The 20,612-nt window shown below is 33.4% G+C and overlaps 1 protein-coding gene across 1 annotated transcript in view; it reads left to right on the top strand.

The window, feature by feature from the left end:
* MYO9A (myosin IXA) overlaps positions 1 to 20,612 on the top strand; it is a 289,464-nt gene that overhangs the window by 65,398 nt on the left and 203,454 nt on the right. The window contains exon 2 of the mRNA XM_051981925.1: positions 1,901 to 2,814. Coding sequence (XP_051837885.1) covers positions 1,972 to 2,814 — 843 coding nt within the window. The 5' untranslated portion in view covers positions 1,901 to 1,971. The remainder of the gene's footprint in view (positions 1 to 1,900; positions 2,815 to 20,612) is intronic.

Genomic DNA, 20,612 nt, shown 5'->3' with positions numbered 1-20,612 from the left:
ATGGTTCTCTGGGAGCTGTTTTCTTGGGGAGGTTTTCTGGAGGTAGCTTTAGTTTCGGTTCAGAGTAATAATCACCTCAAATGCAGCCAACTGATAAAAGTTCAGTCTTTTATTGTCTCTTCCAAAATAGCCCGGTAAACTTTCCTTGGTTCCGAAAGCTCTTGTTGCTAGTCCTTTGCCTCTGCAAGCTTCTGCCTCTAACTCAACTCTGACTCCTAGCTTCTCAATCCCCTCAACTCACTTCTTGTGAATCTCCCGAAGTCTCCTCCTTTTCTTGGAGGCTTCTAGCTTATATAAGCTCTCTAAAGGTGTGAACTCTAAAGTGTGACCTCTAATGTGTGAACTCTCCCAAAGTGTGAACTCCAAAAGTGTGAACCAATTACATAAGCATTGTTTTTATCAACTCTAGTGACTTAACACCTTGTAAGGATTCTAACACCATCTCCCCTCCCTTCCCTTCCCCCCCCCCCATGCAGAAAAAAAAAAGATTCTAGTAGGGGTCTTTCTTAATTTTTTTGAGAAGAATTTGTGAATTATGAATGCTAACTATTCTTTAAAAATTTCATAGAACTCATTTAAATCTTATCAGGTAAAGGAGTTTCCCTCTCTTTTGGTAGTTCCTTTATAGCTAGATTTAATTCGTTTTCTGAGATTGAGTTATTTAAGATCACCATATGGTCTTTTCACAGTTGGTATATTTTATATTTTTGAAGGCATTTTCTATTTTGTGTTCTCAATATATAACTGCGTAATATGTTCTGATTACTTTTTTAATTCTGGTTTTGTTGTGATTTCACTTGCTTACTTGCTATTTTATTGATTTTACTTTTTGGCAACAATATTCTGTAACAGTAACATACTACAGTTTGTTTAGTTTTATTTTTCCCAATTGATGGACATCTAGCTTCCTTACAATTCTTTTTTATTACAAAAATTACAATTGTAAATATTGTTGACCATGTTTTTCTAGATTTTTTGACTACCTTGGCAATATAAACTCTGTAGTAGTATTGCTGACTATACTTCATTTACTCTTTTCCAATTAGGGGATAAAATGCATAGAATTCTGGAGTCAGGAAAACCTGCCTTCAAATCTGACTTCAGACACTTAATAGCTGTGTCACTTTGTACAAATCACTTAACTTAAATTTGCCTCAGTTTGCTCAACTGTAAAATGAATATAATAATTCCTGTTCTATAGAGTTGTTGTGAGGATCAAATGAGATATTGGTAAAGTATTTGACAATACCTGGCACATAATGGGTGTAGATACAGTTGGTAAAAATCTCAAGGCAAGATATACTGTGATATATTGCTATGAATTTGGGAGCTAGATGTTTTTTGCCAAATGGAATGCATATCTCTTTAAATCATTACTAAAATCACAGCTTTTCTCTGACTATTGACCACCGATTCCAAATTTAAAAGCAAGAAGTCAGAAAAACACTCTGTGACTTAAGTGTTCATTTTGAATTATCTTTCACAATTTGATTTAAATCTAAACGTGTGCCTGAGTATAATAACCAAGTCATATTCTCTATGTATCTCACAATGCTTTAAAGATGCATACTCAATAAATATTTTTGAATGTATTTATATTATTGTAGAAAAAATATAGGACAGCGACTCTTGAGGCCTGTGTTTGAGTCTTATCTCTACTACTAGTTTGATCTTGGGCAAGTCTTTTCATCTGTTTTTTTAAAAAATTTTCTCATTTATAAATTGAGTCACTTGAATTAGATAATACCAGGCTTAAAATTCTATGATAAACAATTAATGAAAAGAAAAGGTCTTTTCTCTCTTAAAAAGTATTAACAAAAATTTTAAAACGTATGTTCGAAATTATTTTGGTATGTTTGATACATTTTGTTTTTGCATTTTTTTTTGTTTTTTCTTGCAGTTTTGAAGTTATGAATCTTTTGGCGAGAGTTCTAAACATGCAGTATCAATGCTGATGGGATAAGATCCAATATGAATGTGAATGATGTTGGAGGAAGAAGACGCTTTGAGGACAGTGAACACACATTACATATTTATCCCGGGACAATTTCAGAAGGCACCATCTACTGTCCAGTCCCAGCCAGAAAAAACTCAACTGCTGCTGAGGTGATAGATGCGCTTATTAATAGACTCAAGCTTGACAAAACAAAATGTTATGTTCTAGCCGAAGTAAAAGAATTTGGTGGGGAAGAATGGATACTCAATCCAACAGACTGTCCCGTTCAGCGAATGATGATGTGGCCACGGATGGCCTTAGAAAACAAGTTGAGTGGAGAGGATTACCGATTCCTTTTGAGAGAGAAAAATCTCGATGGCTCAATCCATTATGGCAGTCTTCAGTCATGGCTCCGTGTTACAGAAGAGCGTCGGAGGATGATGGAACGAGGTTTCCTTCCCCAGCCACAGCAGAAGGATTATGATGATTTATGTAGTTTACCTGACTTAAATGAGAAAACACTTCTGGAAAACCTCCGAAACCGCTTTAAGCAAGAAAAAATTTATACTTATGTTGGTAGCATTCTAATAGTCATTAATCCATTTAAATTTCTTCCTATTTACAATCCTAAATATGTCAAAATGTATGATAATCATCAACTGGGAAAGCTTGAACCTCACATTTATGCTGTGGCAGATGTAGCTTATCATGCTATGCTTCAGCGCAGAAAGAACCAGTGCATTGTTATTTCAGGGGAAAGTGGTTCTGGGAAGACACAGAGTACAAACTTTCTCATTCACCATCTCACAGCTCTTAGCCAGAAAGGATTTGCCAGTGGAGTAGAACAGATAATTCTTGGAGCTGGACCAGTACTTGAGGTAAGATGAGTTGTAGAGCGCTACTGTACTGTTTTTTAATTTGTTATTAGCACTCAACAAGTGCTAATACAATTTGTTTTGCCATAGTTAGCAAATAACTAACACAAGACTGTTAATATCATTTGTACTTTTACCTATGAATACCAGCATATCTTTAACTTGTCTGTAGAGTTATTAAAACAGTTGTTGGTAGAAAAGTAGCATAGGTAGCATTCAGTGGTAATGAAAGCTGAAAATAGTATATTTGGGGGTTACATTTTTTTTTCCCAAAGATGATATCTAGGCACTAGAATATATATGAATAAAAAACATGAATAAGAAAATTGTAGGTATCCAGTAGGAGAGGAGAAAGGACAATTATATAGGTCAAGGGGATTTATGCAACATATGAAGAAGGTGGTAGGTATATTGTAAAAGTGAATTATCCTGAATGTTTGGTTAGTGCCTCTATTCCTGGTATCTCTCCTAAGCACTGAAACTATTTTTAAAAAAGAGCTCAGTATCATTTTACAACCAGATAGTATTACCTAGTCTATTCTTATCATTTAAAAATATGCTTTCAAAATAGTATTATCAGTATTTAAAGGAAAGAAAGCAAACTTTTTTTTTTGTTTGTTTGGATTAAAAGTAAAGAAAGTAATACTGTTATTTGGCTTTAAAACATGTACTTGAAGTAAACTCAATCATAGATCATTAGAGATGGAATAAGTCCTTAAATATGGCTTAGTTTGATACTTCTCAAAGTTTTTGAATTGACAAAAATCTCTATTTTAAACAAAAGTTCCAAAACTCTGGGAGAACTTTGCAATATAATATTTCAGAAAGATTTCTTTAAAAGCCTTTCAACTAATGGAAACAACATAAAATTCTTCTACTTTTGAATCACCTACTCTGAATTTATAAGTGTTATAAATGATGTATTGAGAATAAGATTGCCCATGATATTCTTTATAATACTATATCTTATAGGCTATTTCATGTGATTTCATTTTCTCCTTTATATAAACAGATAAACTTTGAGCTTGTTGCTTTGTATCATGTTTGCACTTTAAAATTCTAGATTTTCCAAAAAATTGGCTGTTTTAATAAATTTCTTCATAATTCTTTGAGAACTAGTTAATTAGTAAGTGCTCTAGTCACTGTACTAGGGGGCTGGTAGACTACAAATGCCAGGAATGAAATAGCCCCATTCAAAGATTTTACTTTGGCCAGTCAGTAAGCCTCTATTAAGCTCCTAGTACATGCTGACATTGTGCTAATAACTGGGGATACCAAAAGAGGCAAAAGACAGCTCCTGATATTAAAGAACTTATAATCCAGTGAAGGAGACAATAAGCAAGCTAATCTGTAAAGAGAAGCTATATATAGGATTAATGGGAAATAATTAGAAGGATGACACTAGTTGGGAAAAGCTTCTTCCACAAGGTAAGATTTTGTCACTTATGGGGAACCAGTAGACAAAGAAAGAATTTCAAGCACAGAGAGAATTCCCAGATACAATAAGGCAACCAAAAGTGTATTTATCGATATGTGTGTATACATTCATACACATATACATAGCTAGATATATGTGTGAGTCTATGTGATGTAATATACACATGAGGCACATATATACAAATAAGTATAAGTATAAGGTATAAGTATAAGTGGGCATTAACCCATAAGAGGATGGAGAAAAGACTTCACATAGAGATTTGTGCTTAAATCGGGTTTTGAAGGAAGAAAATTAGGCCAAAATGAGAAAGTATCTCCATTCCAGGAATGAAAGTCAAGCAGTGCAAAGGTGAGAAGATACAAAATGGAGGATTATGTGTGAAGATTAGAAAGACCAACAGTTTGACTGGATTATGAGAATATTGTAGGGGGAGTAAAGATCATTATGTTAGAAAGAAAAGATGGAGCTATGTTGTCTAAGACTCTGAAAGCTCTGTCCTAGAGACAATAGAGAGTTATTGGAATTAATCAAGTTAGATGAGTGATATGGACAGATCTCTCTTTAAGGACAATCATTTTTGTACCTATTTCGATGATATATTGAAGTGGTGAGAGAGAGTGGTGAACTGTTCTTCATACCTTTCTTGAATGTTCCTGCCCTTCTTTCTTTCCTTTCTCTTCTCTTTGGAACCTTGACTGTCTACATTATTTTTTCATCCCAGCACTTTCTTTGCCTTCAACTATGTTATTTTAGCATTTGACTTCTTTAGTCACCTAGATCGTATATTGGTTTCATCTTGTCTAACAGATTATTAATAACTCTTGACAAGGGAGTAGTAGCCCTCCCTGAATGTATATATATGTGGATATGGGTGTGGGTGTATTCTTAAAAGAATCTTTCATAAGAGACAACTTGTTAGAATAGGTCCTACTCTACTGAATCAAATGCTTCTTTAAATAATAAGTTTTATAGATTCTTGTATTCTCTTCATCTTCGTTCTGTATGATAAAGATATGATCTATTGTGAAATGTTATTTGTAAAAACTTAACTCTAAAACCTTTATCAAGGTTGCCTATAAATTCCAATAAAATGTTATATAAATGGACAAGTAGGTCTATAAATCCTATTAGTATTATCATTCTTTTAGTTACTTTTTGGTAATAATAAAGTAAAATATAAAAATAAGATTTTTTTTTTAACTATCCTATTGGTATCTTCCCTTCCTTCAGATTAAATCCTCGATATTTAAAAAAATTGTTTCTGTTCCTCCATGAATTTCCTCTATTTAATTTTGGTCTAATTCAGTCTTTTTTCTCCATTTGTGTTTTCTTCATTGTTATTTCAACTACTTTTCTAAGCACATCATGGTCTTAAAAGTCCAAATATGGTGATTCTGTTGTCTTTAATTGTGAGAAGAGCTTGTTATTAAAATTTGCAGCTCTTTTCCATTTTTTCCACATATTTATTGTCTTCCTAGTTTCATCCTTAAACTACTCTTGAAATGGAATTGTTGGATATCTCTTGGCATTGTTTTGATCTCTTACCAGTTTCCCTTTAGTTGATTTTCTTCTGTACTACTTTGCTCAGTTATTTTGGGGAAGGCAATTTATCTTGGATCTTTGCTATCAAATTTTTGATATCAAAATGAAATCAAATTTTTTTGATTCAGTTACTTTAACTGATACCTTTAAACATGTCTGTGTCTATTCTACTGTTAAAAAGCTCTTCCTTTTGCTTCTCTCTGTTTCTCCTTTTTTTTGTAGCTAAAGACTTAAAAACAAAAAAGCCATCTACATCTCCACTACTCTCTCATTTTCTTTTAAATTCTCATTCAACTAAACCTGCCTTCTTTAGAGTTGCAAGTGCCATCTTAATCGCCAAACCCAATAATTGTTTCTTGATCTTCATTTTTTTTCCATTATCTCTATCATTTGCTATTTTTATTATCTTCTCCTCTTGGATATATGCTTCTTTCTATAGATGTCCATGACATTGTTCCCTCCTGATTTTCCTCCTCTGTCCAGCTGCTTCTTTTCTATTTCTTTTGCTGATTTTTATTTTTCTTATGCCTCCTAATTCTGAGTTACCACTGCCACAAACACCTTCTCCCCACTCTACTCCCCAACTTTATCTCATATCCTCTTATCTTTTCCTTTTATACTATCGCATTTATCATCAATTTCATTTATCATCTCTCTATAGATGATTTTCAGATCTATATGCTTAGTCCTACATTATTGCCTAATCTAAAATCCCATATCACACATTGCCTTTTGAACATCTCAAACTAGATGCCCTGTAATTATTTTAAACTTAGTGTGTCCAAAATAGATCTCATCCTTTTTCTTTCCAACTCATTCTTTCCTAATTTTCCTATGACTATTTCCAACTCCCCAACCCAATCCCATCCCATTCACTCAGGTTTACAATTTTGATATTATATTTAGCTCTCTCCCCACATAGCCAATTCATTGCCAATTGTTTTGTTATTTGTACATTCTCAGCATCTCACCCATCTATCTTCTTCTGTCTATCCCTATAGCTAGAAACCTGTTTCAAGCTATTATCATTTCTAATCTGGACTATTAAAATAATTGGAATTTCTTCCTCAAACATCTCTCCAATCCATTGCCTACTTAGCAACCAAAGTAATCTTAATAAATTGTAGGTCTCATGACCATATCACGGGTCCCCCTGACTCTCCTGCCTTTCTCCACTTAGTAAGTGACAGAGACTCTCTGTTGCTTTCAGCATTTTGAAGCATTTAAAAACCTTATAATCTGTCTTTTCTGTACTGTTCCAATCTTTTTTATGTTTTACATCTCTCCATCCAATCTACAGTTTAATTGTGTGCTTATTCTTAAACAAGATACTATGCCATCCATTTCCATGCCATTGTAGTGACTGCCTTCATGTCAGAGTGCTCCTCCCATCTCAGCTTCTTTGGCTTTCTTGAAGATTCATTTCAAATTCCACCAATTTCTTTATTTTATGAATCATCCTTCCGTGTTGCTATAACTTACATTTCTGGTTTCTTTATAGTGAAAATGTAAAGGTTAATATGATTCAGTTCTTTCATTATTATGTTTGTCCACTTGCTGGATAAGGAACACAGCACTTAGAGAACTGACTGCTAAATTAGCAACAATTGAAGGTCTAAAAACTTTGTGATTATTTGCCCTCTACAAATTCTTACTTTAAAGCCTTATTATGACATGGAAATGACCATGAGTTCTCAAATGTTATTCAGCAAGAGTTTTTTAGGTTTCATCATGCTGGAAATGTTTTGAATGTGGTCCCAATAAGCCTAACTAAGTATAGAGAGGCTCATCACTACAAACTGACTACTTGATACTGATTTTTTTTTTTTAATGGCAAGCCATAAAATAAAGAACAAAATGTCCCTTAGTTTTGTATTGCCTTTCTCCATTCTTCTGTTTCTGCTGTAAGGGTCATAGAGTGGTAGAAAAAGGAATAGAAGCATTTACAGATGCTATGACTAAGCAATTTATTGTTCTCTTTCCAGCATGCTCGAGGTTAGTTAAACTCATAAGATCTTTGTACCATAAGCTATCATCAAGCAATTATTAAGCATCTACTGTATGCTAAGGACTAAGCTAAACAGTGGGAATACAGAGATAAAAAGGTAGAACTATCTCTGTCTTGTAATGGGAGGAAGTTCATAGGGGCTTATGTAAGTATACATGGAATATATACCAAAAAAATACTGGTCTTTTGGAGAAGGAAGCTTTTTAGGTATTAGCATTAGGAAGAGATAAGGGCAAGGGGGCATTGATTCCAGCAGAGAGTAGTAGTCTGTGCAGAGGCACAGAGATGTCATCATTCCCTTCAAGTCAGCAGAGGGACACAGCGGAGAGAGAATGCTATACTTTGAGAAAGAAAGATGTAAGTACAAATCCAGCCTCAAACACTTAGGAGCTGGGTGACCCTGGACAAATCCCTTAATTTTTTTGCCTTAGTTTCCTCTGTAAAATGAGAATAGTACTAGCACTTACCTTTCAGGATTATTGTGAGGTTTAAAGGAGATGATAATATTAAAGCCCTTGATACAGTACCATGCACATAATTACTATATGGAAGTTATATGTGAATACGTATGTGTCTGTGTACCCACATATACATGTACACACATATGTATTTAAGCAAACAGCATTCATTAAGAGAATCTACTATGTGCCAAGTACTGTACTAAGCACTCAAAATATAAAGGCAAATATGAGGCAGTCTCTGCCCTCACAAGAGTTGATGGTCTAGATAGTATTTACATACATAGGCATATACCGAATATATAAGAATAGGTAGTGTTTGGACTGAGCCTGTAGTTTTATACCAGTATTGGAAACTCTCAGGTAACAAAACCTTTTCCAGTGCCATTGGTCTCTTTTCTGAAACTTGAGAGTTCCCCCTTTCGCCCCCCCCCCCCAAGTTTTACACACACACACTTTAACATTGATTATTTATTTGTTTTAAGTTTTGAGTTCCAAATTCTATCCCTCTCTTCCTTTGATGGTAAGCAACCTTGATGTTGGTTAAACTTTACATGTTTAGAATTTTCATATTCTTCCATGTAAGAATACTTGAACAAAAAAAGTAAAAAATAATATGCTTCAGTCTTTATTTAGACATCAGTTCTTTCTCTGAAAGCTGATAATTTGCTTCATCATTAGTCTAAAACAATTATTGTAGACCATTATATTTCTCAAAATAACTAAGTCTTCACAGTCGTTCATTGTACAATATTCCTGTTGCTCTGTGTAACATTTTCCTAGTTCTCACTTCACTTTGTGTCAGATCATGTAAATATTTCTAGGTTTTTCAGAAGTTACCTTGCTTGTTGTTTTTTACAGCACAATAATATCCTATTATAATTATATACCATAGCTTGTTCAGTCATTTCCTAACTGATGGGTATTCCCTCAATTTCCAATTCTTAGCCAACACAAAAAGAACTGCCAATCTTTATTTGATATAACTTTTTAAAATTATATAATAAATGGGACAGAATAATTATTTTTGTACAAATAGTTTGTTTCCTCTTAAAAAAAAAAAAAGATCTTTTTTGGCATACAGACTTAGGAGTTGTATTGCTGAATCAAAGGATATTTATAGTTCTTTGAGTTCCAGAATGGTTGTATCAGTTTACAATTCTACGAGTAATGAATTAGGGTACTAGTTTTTCCATATCCCCTCCAATATTATCTTTTTGTTGTTGTTGTTGTTATATTAGCCTAATATATGTCCCTGACTTGCTCAGGGACACATAGCTAGGAAGTGTTAAGTGTCTGAGATCAGATATGAACTTGGGTTCTCCTGATTTCAGGGCTAGTGCTGTGTGTACTGCACCATCTATCTGCCCCATCCTCTAAACTTTTTTTTAAAGGCTTTCTAACTTTCTAGGATTTCCAGAGTAGCTGTTCTTTTTAAAAATGTAAATAATAAATTATTTTTCCAAATACATGTAGAGCTAGTTTTCAACATCATTTTATTTTATTTATTATTATTAAAGAGGGAAACCCTAAAGAGGGTAACTTTGAGAGTTTTTGAGAATTACATAAAACGCTGAGACATAGGTGCCAGAGGAGGTACTTGAGTCAAGGGCTTTCTGGCTTTGAGGCCTATTTTCAATTCAATATACAAAATATATTCAAGATTATTTTGAAAGGAAGGCACTAGAAGCTGGGGAGAATCAAGAAAAGCATCATATAGAAGATGGTATATGAGTTGGATCTTGAAAGAAACCTTTACTTTTTGGGAGGTATGAGTGAAGAAGAAATAGAGTCCAAGTTTGGAGTTCTACCAGGGTGAAGTCCTGGAGACAAGATGTTTGTGAGGAACAGCAAGTAGTCATAGAATACTTAAAGAAAATAATGTGTAATGAAGCTATAAAGGTAGGAAGGAATAATAAACAGTTTGATAATAGAAGTGATCAAGAATGACCCAGTTTTATTAAATGGTGATTTTTTTCAGACTTGCACTAAAGGAAAATCATTTTGGCTGTTGTATGGAAGATAAATTTGAGTGTAGAGAAACTTATGGTAGGAAAACCAAACAGGAAGCTTGTAGTGATCCAGAAAAGAAGTGAAAAAATTTCCTTAACTAGAATGGTAGCTGTTGTGAGTGGAGAAAAGGGCCATTGTGGAGATTAAAAAGATTAATTGTATTTGTGAGGTGAATGAGAAGGTGAAGATGACAGAGTTATAAACCTAATGAATCTATTTTGGCTGTGTTTTATGTAAAATGACTAAGGAACATTCAGTTTGAAATATTAATAGGTTTGTGAAGTGGATCACATGTATACAAATATTGTCTATTACAGGGATAGTACTCAAAATTTTTCTTTGCAATTTTTATTGTGAACTTGACAATCAAAAAGATTTTTTTCTTATATGAAGAAGCATAAAAAGAAGAGTTAATGGAATTGCCAATCTTTATTTGATATAACTTGAGGGATGTAGAAGACCCTTACCCAAAATGACTACTCAGAGATCCCTCAGTAGAAGGCAGAAAAGTTGTTTATTGAAAAACCTCCGGAGGATGAGCCGTCCCATCGCAAGATAAGCTCGCGGTAGGAGGGCTAAAGAAGTAGTAAAGATACATAGCTTTTATACAAGAAATTACATCACAAGTAAGAGAGCATTGAAAGGGGAGGGGGAGGCATCTAATTGGTTGTTGCTATTTGGGGAGATTGGAATGGAAGGTTTCTGTTTCCCTGAAATCTCCTGATTTCTGGGAAACAAAGTCAGGCCTTCAGGCTTAATCAAGCAGACAGTGGTCCAGCTAATAGACTAAATATTGATAAATGTCAAATACCAATAAATGTCATCAGTTCAGGTTAAGTAAATATGTTTCTAGCTGGCCAAGGCTCAAATAGATATGAGCCTGCACATATTATACAGGTCATAGGGGAGACACAGAAATAATAAAATACAGAAAAAGAATGCATACATCCCTCCCTGTAAGTTCTTCACCTTATCTATTCCCCACATAACTTTTTAAAATTATATAATAAATTGGACAGAATAATCTCTAAATTATTCCCTTAGTGTTGCCCTCTAAACTTTTTTTTTTTTTGTGCTGAGGCAATTGGGGTTAAATGACTTGCTCAGGGACACATAGCTAAGAAGTGTTAAGTGTCTGAGATCAGATGTGAACTTGGATCCTCCTGATTTCAGGGCTAGTGCTCTATGTACTGCACCACCTATCTGCCCCATCCTCTAAACTTTTTTTAAAGGCTTTCTAACCTAAGATTTCCAGAGTAGCTGTTCTTTTTTAAAATGTAAACAATAACTTATTTTTTCCAAATACATGTAGAGCTAGTTTTCAACATTCATTTTATTTCATTTTTTATTATTATTATTAAAGTTTTTTTATTTACAAAGCATATATATAGGTAATTTTTTCAACATTCACCCTTGCATATACCTTTTGTTCCATATTTTCCCCTCCTTTCCCCAATCTCCTCTCCTAGTTGACAGGTAGTCCAATACATGTTAAATATGTTGTAATACATGTTAGATCTAATATATGTATACATCAGTGGTTCTCAAAGTGTGGTCTAGAGAATCTTGGGGATCTCTGAAACCTTTTTAGAGGGTCTATAAATTCAAAAATAGTTTTTATTTCCAATATGTTAAATGTCTATAAACATAACCCAGATAAACAAAAACTCTTTGGAGAGATCCTCAATAATTTTTAATAGGCTTAAGATACTGAAAACAAAAGTTTGAGAACCACTGGTATACATATTTATATACAGTTATCTTTCAACAGTCATTTTTATAAGATTTTAAGTTTCAGATTTTTCTTCCTCCTCTCCTCTCTTTTTCCCTTCCCAAGACAACAATCTGACCTAAAACACTTTCTAGTGTTTTTTAATAGAAATGGATGCTTGTTTTAACAGAACCTTTTTTTGCACCTGTAGAGACAATCATGTGATTTCTGTTGGTTTTCTTAGCGATATGGTCAGTTATGCTGATAATTTCCCTATTGAACCAGCACTGTATCTGTGATATAAATCTCATCTGGTCATAGTATTATTCTGATGATAAATTACTGTAATCTCTTTGTTAATATTTTATTTAAAATTTTTTCATCTATACTTTTCTTTCTGTTTTACTCTTTCTGTTTTATATGTTAACACTATATTTGTGTTACCACAGGAATTTAGTAGGGCTCTTTCTTCACCTGTTTTTCCAAATAGTTTATATAGTACTAGAATCATTCTTTTCAGTGTTTGATAGAATTCACTTTTGAATCCATCTAGTCCTAGAGATTGTTTCTTAAGGAGTACATTGATGGTTTGTTCAATTTCTTTTTCTTAAATGATAAAGATACTTAAGTATCTTATTTCCTCTTTTGTTAATCTGGACAATTTATATTTCATTTAGATTGTCAAATATTTAAATATGCATGGGCAAAATAGTTCCTAGTTATTGGCTTTAATTTTCTCTTCATTGGTAGTAAAGTTATTTCATTTTTGATATTGGTGATTTGATTTTTTAAAAAAATCATATTAACTGAAATTTAATCCTCCCCCCAATAAAATCAGCTCTTAGTTTTATTATTAATTTAATGTTTTTTTTTTAATTTTCAGTTTTGTCAATCTCTCCTTTGATTTTTAGAATGCCTAATTTGCTATTTATTTGAGGGGAGTTTAATTTGTTCTTTTTCTAGCTTTTTTAGTTGCTAATTCATTGATCTGTTCTTTCTCTATTTTATTGATTTAAATATTAAGAGAGAAAATTTCCCGTAAGTACTATTTTGGCTTTATTCCATTAATTTTGGTATGTTGTCTCATTGTCATTCTCTTTGATTAAATTATTGTTTTATATTTGTTTCTGTATGATTTATTGTTTGACTCACTCATTTTTTTAAATTAAAGCTTTTTATTTTTCAAAACAGTAGACAATTCTTCAACATTAGCCCTTGCAAAACTCTGTTCTAATTTTCTTCCACTTTCCCCATGCCCTCCCCTAAAATGGCAAGTAGCCCAATATATGTTAAACATGATAGAAATATCTAAATCTAATACATGTATACATATTTGTACAATTATCATGCTGCTCAAGAAAAAGGAAGAGAAGCAAAATAAAATGCAAGTGAACAACAACAAAAAGAGTAAAAATGCTATGTTGTGAACTACCCTCAGTTCCCTTAGTTCTTTCTATGGGTGTAAATGGCTCTCTTCATCACTTAACATTTGGAACTGGTTTGGATCATCTCATTGTTGAAGAGAGCCACGTCCATCAGACTTGTACAATCTTGTTGCTGTGTCCATCGTTCTTTTGGTTATACTCACCCTTACTCAGAATCAGTTCATCTAAGTTTCTCCAAATCTCTCTAAAATCATCCTGATGGTCGTTTCTTACAAAACAATAATATTCCATATCATTGATATATCACAATTTATTCAACCATTCTACAATTGATGAGCACCCATTCAATTTCCAGTTTCTTGCCATTACAAAAAGGGCTGCCACAAACATTTTTGCACATATGGGTCCCTTTCCGTCCTTTAAGATCTCTTTGAGATATAAGCCCAGTAGTAACACTGCTGGATCAAAGAGTATGCACAGTTTGATAACTTTTTGAGGATAGTTCCAAGTTGTTCACTAGAATTCTTTCACAATTCCATCAACAATGTATCAGTGTCCCAGTTTTCCCACATCCCCTCCAACATTTGTCATTATCTTTTCCTATCATCTTAGCCAACCTGAGAGGTGTGTAATGGTATCTCAAAGTTGTCTTAATTTGCATTTCTCTGATCAATAATGATTTGGAATACCTTTTCATATGACTAGAAATAGTTTCAGTTTCTTCACTGAAAATTGTCTTTTCATATTCTTTGACCTTTTACCAATTGGAGAATTTCCTGAAAGAAAATGTTCAGTTTAGTGGGGTATTTTATTCTTGGCTGTACTCCAAGTTCCTTTACCTTTCAGAATATCAGATTCCATGTCTTTCAATCCTTTTAAGGTGGAAGCTGCTAGGTCCTGTGTAATCCTTATTATGGCTCCTTGGTATTTGAATTGTTTATTTTCTGGTCGCTTGCAATATTTTTATCTTGGTCTGATAGTTCAGAAATTTAGCCACAATATTCCATGGAGTTTTGATTTTGGAGTCTCTTTCAGGAAGTGTTTAGTGAATTCTTTCAATGGCTATTTTACCTTCACATTCTGTGACATCAGGGCAGTTTTCTTTAATGATTTCTTTAACATGTAGGTTTTCTTTTTTTCATGGTTTTCAGGAAGTTTAATAATCCTTAAATTGTCTCTCTTAGACCTATTTTCCAGGTCACTTGTTTTCCCAAGTAGGTATTTTACATTTTCTTCCTTTGTTTTTTTTTTTGTTTGTTTGTTTTTTTGTTTTGAGTGACTGATTCTTGATGTCTCAATGAGTCATTTTTTCCCATTTGTTTAGTTTTGATTTTTAGTGAATTATTTTCATTTACTTTTTTAGTTCTTTTTGTATTTCTCCAATTGAATTTTTAAATGAGTTGTTTTGTTCTAAGTTTTTTTCCCTCCCATTTCTCAAATTATTTTTCAGGGGGTCGCTTTCTTTCCATTTCACAAATTTTGTTTTTCAGGAAGTTGTTTTCTTTTTTCCATTTTGTCAAATGTATTTTTTAAAGAATTATATGCTTTTTCCATTTCACTAAGTCTATTTTGTAATGAATTTTCTTCATATAATTTCTGTGTTTTCTTTTCTAAACTCTCTTGTAAAGCTCTAATTTATTTTCCCCATTTTTCTCCCAGCTCTCTTTTAAGATCTTTTTATTATTTCTTCTAAGAGAACCTTGTATGTTGGGGACCAATTTATAATCACCTTTTGGGGCTTCATATGTAGACAATCTGCTTTTAGTCTCCTCAGGGTTTGAAATCTGTTCTTCCCTTTCAACATAAAAACTATGTATAGTCAGAACTCTTTGCTTTTTTAATCATTTTTATAAAAAACTTGAGATCTGCTTTTAGAGCAAGGGAGATTGTAAAAGCTTCTACAAGCAGTAGCGGCTGCGCTGGGTTAGTGTTTGCTACACCAAGTCAGTGTTTGCTACACCAAGTCAGCGTTAACTGACTTCTAGTGCTGGGTGGGTGTGGCCAATACTGTGAGATTCTGGCACTTTCGGGGTTCACCATTTATCTTTTGTGTTTGTGTTGTATGTTTTAGCAGTATAGCCAACACTGCTGTAGATTTCACCCCATAGATTCTCTAGTGCACAGAGAGCCCTTACTGCCCTGGGTCTGTGCTGCCTGCACTCAACTGTGCTCCTCAGCCTGCTTGTGCTTGGCCCACTTTCCTCCATGCCTGATTGAAACAGACTTTTTCTGGGGATGTTCAAAATTATCTTCTGCTGGTAATTTGTTACACTCCCAATATTTGTGGATTCTGCCAATCCAGAGCTAATTCAGAAGCTGGATTTGCTAGTTAGTCTGAGGGTTGTGAAGAAAGACAGAAAGAAATGTGTGTCCTCTCTGTCATCTTGGTTCTGCCTCACCTCTGACTCACTCATTCCTTAATATTAGATTATTTATTTTCCAATTAATTTTAAATCTGGTTTTCCATGGCCCTTTATTATGTTATATAAATTGCTTCATGATATGAAAAAAAACACATTAAATTTCTATTTTTCTTCATTACTTTGTGAAGTTTCTTTTCCTTTAATACAAGATCAGTTTTTGTGTAAATGCTGTATATCACTCATTTAGTTTTCTCCAGAGAGCTATCATACCCAACTTTTCTAAAATTATTTTCACTTACTTTTTTTCTTGTTTATTTTATGGTTAGATATATCTGGTTTTGAGAAGGGAAAGTTGAGGCTCTCAACTAATATAGTTTTACTGTTTCTCCTGTTACTTAATTTAACTTTTCCTTTAGAAATTTGAAGGCCGTACCATTTGTTGCATATATGTTTAGTATTGATATTATTTCATTGTGTTTGGTACTTTTTAGCAAGAGGTAGGTCCTTTCCTGTACATTTTATTTAGACTTATTTTTACTTTAGCTTTGGCTGAGATCATGATTGCTACCTTTTTTTTTTTTTAAACTTCATCTGAAGTATAATCTATTTTATTACCGCCTTTTACACATTTCTTTTGTATCTCTGTGCTTCACATATATTTCTTGTAAACAGCATATTGTAGAATTCAGGTTTTTGATATTGCTATCTGCTTCTATTTTAAGGAGAAATGCATCCAAATCAAATTCAGAGCTATAATTACTATTTCCCTCCATCTTATTTTCCTTCTTTTTATACTTCTCTCTTTCTTTTCTCACTCTGTCTCTCCTCATCAGTATTTTGTTTCTGACTACTGCCTCTCTCACTTTGCCACCCCCTTCTCCCAGCACTCCCCTTTTCTTTCCTCTTCCCCTCCACATCCCCTGCAGGATGAGGTACATTTCTGTACCCAGCTGAGTGTGTATGTTATTTCCTCTTTGAGCTAAATGCAATGAGAATAAGATTCAAACCATTGCTCAGCCCTCCTCTGCTTCTTTCCCTGTACTGTAGAAGCTCTTTCATGTCTCTTCATGTGATATAATTTATGTCACTCTGTCTTCCCCCTTCCTATTCTCCCATTACAGTCCTTTTTTAAGCCTGTAATTTTTTTTATATTATTGCATCAAAGTCAAATTACAATTATATCCTTGTCTAATAGATTTATAGTTCTTACCTTAATAAATTAGCTAACCTAATAGAAATTCAGTTTTTTAAAAAAATTAATTAAAGCTTTTTATTTTCAAAACACATGCATGGATAATTTTTCACCATTGACCCTTGCAAAACCTTGTGTTCCAATTTTCTCCCTTCCCCCATTCCCTCTCCTAGATGGCTAATATATGTTAAATATGGTAAGAAAATATATATTAAATCCACTATTTGCATACATATTTATGTAATTATCTTGCTACACAAGAAAAATTAGATCAAAAAAGAAAAAAATGAGAAAATAAAATACAAGCAAACAACAAAATGCTGTTATGATTCACACTCAGTTTCCACCATCCTCTCTCTGGGTATAGATGGCTCTCTTCATCGTAAGATCATTGGAACTGGCCTGAATTATCTCATTGTTGAAAAGAGCCATATCCATCAGAATTGATCATCATATAATCGTGCTGTTCCATGTACAATGATCTTTTGGTTCTGCTCATTTCACTTAGCATCAGTTCATGTAAGTCTCTCCAGGCCTCTCTGAAATCATCCTGTTGATCGTTTTTTATAGAACAATAATATTCCATAACATTCATATACTACAACTTATTCAGCCATTCTCCAACTGATGGGCATTCACTCAGTTTCCATTTTCTTGCCACAAAACATTTTTGCACATGTGGGTCCCTTTCCCTCCCTTAAGAAATCTTTGGGATATAAGCCCAGTAGAAACAATGCTAAATAGAAGGGTATGCACATTTTTATAGCCCTTTGGGGAAATCTATTTCTTGAGAGTCATAGCTATCCTTTTCCCATTTAAGGATATAAATAGTTTATACGGTTTAACTGTAAACACTTTAAACAGTTAAAAAACATGCTTTTTTTTTTCTTCCTTTGCTTTTTAGTGCTTCTCTTAAGTCATATATTTGAAGATTAGATTTTCTGTTCAACTCTTGTTTCATCAGAAAAGTCTGAAAGTCCCTATTTCATTGCTGTATATTTTTCCTCTGAAAGATTATGCTGTTTTTCTGGGGAGTTGATTTTTGATTGTAATCCAATCTCCTTTGCCTTCTGGAATGTCGTATTCCAAGCCCTCTGTTTCTTTAATGTAGAAACTGTTAAGTCCTGTGAAATCCTAATTTTGGATCCTTTATAGTTGAATTTTTTTCTTTGTGTGCAGTTTTTTTCTCTTTGACTTGATAGTTCTAGAATTTGAAATTTTTATGTTTTCATTTTGGAATCTTCGGAGGTATTATTGCATTCTTTCAGTAATTAGTTTACCCTCTGATTCTAGGATCTCAAGTTCAATTTTCTTTGATAATTTTGTGAAAGATAGGGTGCAGGTTTTTTTTTTTTTTGATAATAACTTTCATATATAGTCCACTAATTCTTAACATCAGATTTTCTCAAATGTATTTTTCAGGTCAAATATTTTTCCAATGAGGTATTTTAGATTTTCTTCTATTTTTCATTCTTTTAATTTTGACTGATTTTTGATATAGAGTCTTATTTGTTTTTGTGCCTTCTTTTCTACTTGACCAATTCTGTTTTTTTAGGGAATTGTTTTTGTGCATCCTTTGCCAAACTGTTGACTTTTTTTTTCATGATTTTGTCTCCTAAATCTTATTTCATTTTCCATTTTTTCTTCTACCTCTTTTACTTGATTTTAAAAATGCTTTTTGAACTTTTCCACTAGGACTTTTTGGACTCGAGATCAGTTCATATTCTTCTTTGAGGCATCATGTGTATTTTGATGTTCTTGTCCTATTCTGAGTTTGTTTTGTTCTTCCTTGTTGCAATAGTAGCTTTCTGTGATCAGGGTCCTTTTTTTGTGCGTTTCCTGTATTCATTCAATCATTCATTTCTCATTATCCAGCCTATTTTGTGACTTTTAAAATTGAGCTCTGATCCAAGGATACGGGGACACTTTTCCAGGTTTCTTGTCCTGCAGGGTGACATCTGATCTCTGGATTAGGGTCTGTATGGTTGCTTGCCCAGAATACTGGGATGGCCTGCTCTTTTAAGTTGTACTTGTTCTACCAGGAAGTTGAGGCTTGCAAGTGTGTGTGCTGAGCTACTAGCTCACTAAACCAGCACGAGCCTCGGTTCTGTGATCTGTGCTGTGAATAAGAGTTTCCCACTGGCTTGCCAGTGCCTTTCCTTTTTATCCAAATAAGAGAAACCTTTGCTGCATTCATTTTAAGTTATCTTGAGTTGGAAAATAAAATTTATTGAAAGACTGTTATGGACCAGAACTCTGAAACAAGGATTCTTACAAGATGATAAGTCAGTGGAATTGATGAGACAATGGATAGCTAGTTTAGCATGGTGCTTAATAGTTCTCTAAGTTCAGCATGATTGATTTAATCTTACAACAAATAATGGTTTCCTATTGATATAATGATTGGTTTATACTCAATGTAGAGCATATAAGCTGAGACAAACTCAGCCAAGGGAGGCAGAGACAGATTCATTCAATTGTCTACCTTTGTGGTGGCTGGAAGCTGAAGCACAAACCCTTGCACTCAAGACTCACTTCATCTCACACCACGGTGGTGGCCTATCCTCCTGCATTTTCTCCACTGAAACTAAATCCCTCTGAAGGCCATGAGAAAGTTAGCTGAGCACTAGGAGGAGACAATAAAGACTTTTGGACTTTACTGCTGGCTATTCTTGTGGTGATTACTGTGAACTGAAAAGAAGGCTTGTCCCAAGACCTCCAGGAAAACTTATAAAAGACAGTTGACAAGATCTAAACTGGATGAGAAAAAGATATGGCTGGTTCATCTCCACTTTTGAAATGAATATCTCCTTAATGAAATTGCAGTCCCATTAAAGCAAATAAATAAGCTAAAAACTAGGTCCAGCATACTTGGTGTGTTTATTTTGGACGCTACTACCTAATCTCAAACATATCCTGTTAATAAGTTGCTTTTTTAACTTTTGAGTATGTGTTCATATTGTTTGAAGTTTGTGATTTAATCGAGGTCTTTTTTTTTTTTTTTTTTTTTTGATATGTAATACTGTTTGGTGGTATGTCATTTTGGGGACTTAGCAAAGACATTATTCTGGAGTAACTAAGGCAAGAAACTTTGGAATATTATTTGAAAACATTGTTAATATTTACTCATGCTGAAAGTATTAAAAAAAAGTCCAACAACAGAAAAAAAATAAACCCCTAAACTTTTTTTGCATGTGAATATAATTATTAACAAAGTGATGTTATAGGTTGAAAATTGTTTTGATAGAATTTCTCATAAAAATATATTAAACTGGTACTAATTAAACAAGCTAAAAGTAATAGAAGTATAATGCTTTTTTGTGTTTAATTCATTAGTTTTGTTAAATTATCTTTTCACATTCATGTAGTTAAAATTGCTTTATCCCATATATACAGTTTAGTTCATCTACATTTTCATTTGTTGGCAGATTTTTATGTTAATAGGAAATAACTGTCACTTTGACTAAGATGAAATTTGTTGAGTACCTTCATCTAGAATTACGTTTACAGTTAAGTCTTCTGGAAGACTTCCAGTGATAGAGAGCTTTTTGGGACATTATTTTTGTCTATTGTTCATCTATCCTGCCTGTTTACGTCTTACACAAATTGGTCTCATTCCTATTCTCTGTAGATATAAATAAAATACAGCGAAACCTTTAAATACTTCAAGATGATTATGGTTAGCTGTGGA

Source organism: Antechinus flavipes, chromosome 2 (genome assembly GCF_016432865.1).
Source record: "Antechinus flavipes isolate AdamAnt ecotype Samford, QLD, Australia chromosome 2, AdamAnt_v2, whole genome shotgun sequence".
In the NCBI taxonomy this organism is placed as follows: Eukaryota; Metazoa; Chordata; class Mammalia; order Dasyuromorphia; family Dasyuridae; genus Antechinus; species Antechinus flavipes.
This window is presented reverse-complemented; position numbering and strand designations above follow the sequence as displayed.